Source organism: Vicia villosa, unplaced genomic scaffold (assembly GCF_029867415.1).
Source record: "Vicia villosa cultivar HV-30 ecotype Madison, WI unplaced genomic scaffold, Vvil1.0 ctg.000349F_1_1, whole genome shotgun sequence".
Classification (NCBI taxonomy): domain Eukaryota; kingdom Viridiplantae; phylum Streptophyta; class Magnoliopsida; order Fabales; family Fabaceae; genus Vicia; species Vicia villosa.
In genome coordinates, this window is record NW_026705156.1 from 686,931 (window position 1) to 692,777 (window position 5,847).

Below are 5,847 nucleotides of genomic sequence, written 5' to 3' on the forward strand. Positions count from 1 at the left end.
ATGGCATTGTTTGTTGAACACCTTTGCGGATCTATGAAAATTTGCCATCTTCTTACTAGCATATCCGGTAGTCTCAGCGGTGGCTGTGATGGTGGTCGGATAAATGTGGTTGTAATGAGCGAGGAGAAGCTGAGAGTGGAATTGGAGATTTTAGTTTTAGTGACAAATTTGGTGGTTTTGGTGTGATTTCGACTTCATCTTTTAAACTCTTGTTCTTGGATTGAGACTTTACAACACCTACTGAAAATGTGATTTTCGCAGATGGTGTGTTTCGGGAACCTCGATCTGGTGGCATTAGATGTGGTAGCGACGAAGTTGTTGTTGGTAAGAGGGTTGTTTTTGTTGCGTCGGTGGATTTCGATTTCGTCTTCAAGAAACTTGGATCTGGAGGTTTTAATGGCGGTTTAAATGGTGGTGACTCTGTTTCAGCTGGGAGCAGCGGCGAACTTACCAACAGTTGATCATGTATCAATGTTAGTGGTGGGAGATTTGAAGTCGATGAAACTAAACTCAAATCTGTATAATTTTTGTGTGTCTCATTTATCTGTTTGAACCTACAAGCATCAAATGGCTTCAGAGTTGGATTTGGAAAAAGGATTTCGACTGCATCTGAAACATCTTTTTCACCTTTCTGTTCTTCAACAACAACTTGTTATGGAAAAAAGTTTTCTATGGATTTCATAGATTTCAGATCTGGCTCTTTCAAGAATGACGATTTAGATTCTTGTTCGTTCTCCTCAACAGAATAATTGGTTGAATATAAGGGTGCGTTTGATTTGTTAAAAAATAGGGACCGGACAGGACAAAATTATTTGTCCACCGTTTGATTTAAAAAATAAATAAAGGACAGCACAAATAAAGGAATGAGGGATTGGACAACTATCTATTTTTTTGTCACTCACTTAAGTGCCGGACAAAATGTTGTTCCACGTACAAATAAATAAAAATACTAAATTAACCTCCGGATCCTTATATTCGGCAAAACACTGTTGCGCTTAAAACCTAAAGCCTATTCTCATAAACGGCTGAAGACGTCACAAACTCCATAATCAAGCAAGTGGTCACCTCCTTTATTCTCCAGGTACTTTACTTTGTTAATTAATTGCTCTATTTTCTTTATTATTTATTAACTCTTCTCTAAATATTGTTGGTATAACATAATAGGTTGTGATTTGTATTTATTATACAATATTTCTATTCCATGTGTTTTCTAAGTTTTTTTTTTGTCCTTTTCCATGATGTGGTCATTCACTCATATTGTTTTAGTAAACAAAATAAATAATAGTAGCACATACGAAACAAAAATGTTACCACCGCTAGCAGATACAAAGAAGAAGAATTTCATTTCATGTTTTTCTTTATTCAATATTTTAATATAAGAAAACATTAGCATTCTTCATGTACATAATAACTAACAAATATTTTGAATTTAGTTAATTTTTTATATTTTTATTCATCATTAATTTTTTAATTTTTTTATATGTAGTCGAAATGGATGATAACCAAAATTTTTATTATCTTCTTGTTTGGAGGATGTATATTCAGATTCTGGCAATGCACGTCGTTGGTTTTTTTTTCTTGAATTTTGTTTTAATTGATAATTATGAGAGAAGATCTTTGAATGAAAGAGTTTTAGCAAGGTACGAGTCACGTAGGGATGTTTTGGAATCAATTACTAGTACGAGTGATTCTCGTTGCATATGGGAATTGAGAATGTGTAGAAACACATTTGCACATCTTTGTGAGGTTTTAAGGGTACGAGGAGGATTAGTGCAACTTGGACAAGTAAGTGTTGAAGAACAAGTTGCAATTTTTTTAAATATACTCGCACATCACACAAAAAATAGAAGTATTCAAGTTAGATTGTCTAGATCAGGACAAACAATTAGCAGATATTGTCATAGAGTACTGGCCGCAGTTTTGAGATTACGAAATGATTTACTTGCCAAACCAGAACCTATACCTCAGGATTGCTCTGATGAAAGATGGAAATGGTTTAAGGTAATAATTTTTACCTAGTTATCTTAATATATTCTTCTGGTTAAGCAAACTAATCTGGATCATATATTGAAATTTTAGGGTTGCTTAGGAGCTTTAGATGGGACTTACATAACAGTGACACCGAGTGTTTCAGACAGACCTAGATATCGTACGAGAAAAGGTGGACTTGCAACAAATGTCTTAGGTGTTTGTACTAGGGATATGAGATTTATATATGTATTAACAGGATGGGAAGGATCGACTTCAGACTCTAGGGTATTACGTGATGTAATAAATAGACAAAATGGACTAAGGGTTCCAATTGGTATGACAATTTCTTCTCTTTTTTGTTTGTTTGAACATGATTACAAACAATGAGTTGTTGTTAATATTTTAGGTTCATATTATCTTGTTGATGGTGGATACACTAACGGTGAAGGCTTTCTTGCCCCATATAGAGGTAAACGATATCATTTGCAAGAGTGGGGTTCTGGTCGTCGTTCACCTCAAGATCGTGAAGAGTTGTTTAATTATAGGCATGCTCGGGCGAGAAATGTGATAGAGAGATGTTTTGGCCTTTTGAAAAAACGATGGGCTATATTGAGAAACCCATCGTTTTATCCTATTAGAACACAATGTCGAATGATCCTTGCTTGTTGTTTATTGCATAACTTCATCCGTGTGAACATGGCAATGGATCCAGAAGAATTTTCTCCATTTGCAGAAGATGAGCTACCTTTAGGAGAAGAAACAATCAATATAGTGGAAACTATTGAACCTAGTAATCAATGGACTCAAAGGAGAGATGTGCATGCTCAAGAAATGTTTACAGAATGGAGGAATAAACATAGGCATTAGATAGAACTAGTTTATTATATATGTATTTTGGGTATGAATGAATACATAACTTATTACCATATGATTGCATAATATTTTTTTAGATTCTTTTATGTTTAGAATGAAGCTGAACTTATTATCATGTGATTGTCAATATCTTTTTATGATTTTTTATTAGATTTATTTTCTGTTGTTGCACTTGCGAATGATATTGGTTATTACAATTTTCTTGAATTTTTTGGTATTTAGAAATGGAAAATGAAGATGGCATTATAAGTGAGCAATCAATGAGTAACATTAGAGTCCGACGTAATTGGAGTACAATTGAAGAAGAGACTTTACTCACTATATTAGAAGAGATGGTGGTGGCTGGAAACAAAGGAGAGAATGGAACATTCAAGACTGGAACTCATGAAGAAGTTTGCAAGAGAATGAAAAATAAAATTTCAGGAATAGCTATCAATGTGAAACAAATAGTTAACAAGATGAAGAGGTGGTCAACAAAGCTGAATGATGTTGTTGACATGATGAACACTAGTGGATTTGGATGGGATGATACAAAAAAATGTGTCATTTGCGACAGCAGTCAAGTATTATCTCAATATTTGGAGGTATTTAACATATACTTTATACAATGTTTTGTTTTATGAATAATTTATTCATTTGAAAATATATATTTTTCTTGCAGAAACATCCCAAAGTTGGAAATCATGTCAATAAAGAGTTTAAAGAGTTTGAGAGATTGCAAGGTATTTTTGGAAAAGATCGTGCAAATGGTCGTAGGGCCGATGATGGAGGTGAAAATGAAACAACTGAGAATCAAGTTGGTGATAATGATGAGTCTGTGCACCAACATGATAATTCACCAACTTCTGATGGAAATATAACTCCAGGACCATCTTTGAAGCGACCTCGACGTGATCAATTAGCCACTAAATTTTTGGAGAGTTTTAATAGCAAAATGGAAGTTGTGACGACTGATTTTGCTAAAGTTATAGCCAAACTTCCAGATCCTTCAAAGCCAGATCCTTCAAAATCTGACTTGGTTGAAGAGGTTAAAAAATTGGGATTAACTGATGAAGAGGAAATTGACTTGGTGATTAATTTTTCTCAAAATCAGCAGTATGAAAAATTCTTTTGGGAGTTTGAAGGTTCCCAAAGAATGTCTTTTGTGAGAAAGATTATGAGAATGTGATAAAATTTAAAATTTTGATGATGTCATTTGAAGATTATGTTTTAATTAAGATTTCTTTTGAACTTTATCAACATTAGACTTGGTTAATATATTTATTTAGTCTATGTTTTGGATGGTAATTTTATGTATTTTTTTTAATGATTTGTTTTTAATTTATGATATACTTTGTAATGATTTGATTTTAATATATTTTGTGTCTTTACATAGTGAAAAATTAAATGTTAAACATTACAAAGGGTATTAGAGTAAATTTTGTATGATTTTGTCCAATACATTAGCATATCAAACAAGAGACAGTATAAAATTGTTTGTCCTGTGCATCAGATATCAAACAGGAGACAGTACAAAAAGTTGTCCTGTAACTTAGTCATATGTCCAGTACTGTTCTGTCCAGTACACATTTTATTACAAATCAAACACACCCTAAGGACTCTGTTGATTCATATGTTAGTTCCTCTTCTTCATCATCAAGCGGTAAAATGTGTCTCCATTCCAGCTTGAAACACCATAATAGTACTGTTGTAAATGTATCCCAACTATATATGCGATGAACACGAGACCACTATATCCACCACGTGAAAGTAGAGCCTATCAATGCTCCAACAACTTTTAAAACCTTCAATGAATTGGGTGTTTCACGTTCTATGAAAAATTTCTCCAACCATAGAATCCACCAATAGGCATCTTCTTCCCCATCAAACAATAATATCGTCATGACGTTAAGCGGAAGTGAGATCGAAAATGAAAGCACCAATTGATAGGAAGATTTTCCTACCAAGACTATAGAATTAGGGTTTCAACAATAAAAGAAAAAAAGACATTAAAAATAAGCTAAGACAATAGAGATAAAATTAACTTTGATTTTTTTTATTGATTCTAAATGTCTCTATGAGACTACATGATATAATACTCTTAATGGATGATAGACCTAAAAGCCCAACAACTATTAAAAGCCCAAATACAACTAGAATTCAACAACGACACTAATAACTAATATTATAAATATTATTATACTCCTCTATCATAAGACCATCCAAAACTCTATCCCCAAATAAGTGATATGTGAATATTTCAATAAAAATCTGACTCATACAAATTTGATTTTTATAATTAGATCATCTACAACTATGTATGAATTCATACCGTTAAAAAAATATAACATTCAAAATTTTATATTTTAAAAATATTATCAAGATTATGATACCCTCAAAATGTTGGAAAATTATGCTAAGGATCTTGAAATTTTATTATAATTAAAAATTAGTTTAAAAAATTACAAAACCTTACAAATACCACCTTATACTAGGCTAATTCAAACCAGGTTGTTCAATTTTTTTAAATATAATAATTTAATATATTAATTTATTTTCTATTTTATTATGATAACTTAATAAAATTTACCATCACTCTTCCTAATTTTTTAATATATTATTATAAAATGAAATTTAAAATAAAATTATATTAAATTTTTTTATCAAAATAATATTATATAAATTATTTCAAAAGAAAATAAAATTATACAAATTAATTTCAAGAGAAAATAATTATTTAGTTAATATATGAACTATTAAAAATTTGTTCAAATGCAAATAAATATTTGATTGACCTATGAAATAATCAAATTTAATTGAAATAAGATAAAAAAAATTTGAAGAAAAAAATATTATATAGATTAAATAAAGCAAGTCATGGCATAAGATAAATATTTAGTTAAGAATTTTTTTTAGATACAATTTCTTATTTATGGTTTAAATACGTATAATATATTGATGACGTCTAAATTGCTAATTAGCAAACAGTTAACCATATAAGTTAGATATAGTTTCTAATTAGGA

The 5,847-nt window shown here is 30.9% G+C and overlaps 1 protein-coding gene across 1 annotated transcript; it reads left to right on the forward strand.

Annotated features, from left to right (window-relative positions):
- Nucleotides 1-2,838, forward strand: LOC131627086 (uncharacterized). Its single transcript, XM_058897912.1, has 7 exons — nt 1-180; nt 262-324; nt 430-518; nt 578-726; nt 1,487-2,001; nt 2,080-2,169; nt 2,545-2,838. Exons 1-7 carry the CDS (start codon nt 1-3, stop codon nt 2,836-2,838), a joined length of 1,380 nt encoding a protein of 459 aa, XP_058753895.1.
- Nucleotides 2,839-5,847: the final 3,009 nt, after the last annotated feature.

Bases quoted from the DNA above. Each gene is read 5' to 3' on its own strand.
- LOC131627086 (XM_058897912.1), top strand. From the start codon at position 1: ATGGCATTGTTTGTTGAACACCTTTGCGGATCTATGAAAATTTGCCAT. The intron at 181-261 runs GTGTGATTTCGA...TGATTTTCGCAG, and splicing joins TGACAAATTTGGTGGTTTTG to ATGGTGTGTTTCGGGAACCT. The intron at 2,170-2,544 runs GCAACAAATGTC...AATGTGATAGAG, and splicing joins GTACGAGAAAAGGTGGACTT to AGATGTTTTGGCCTTTTGAA.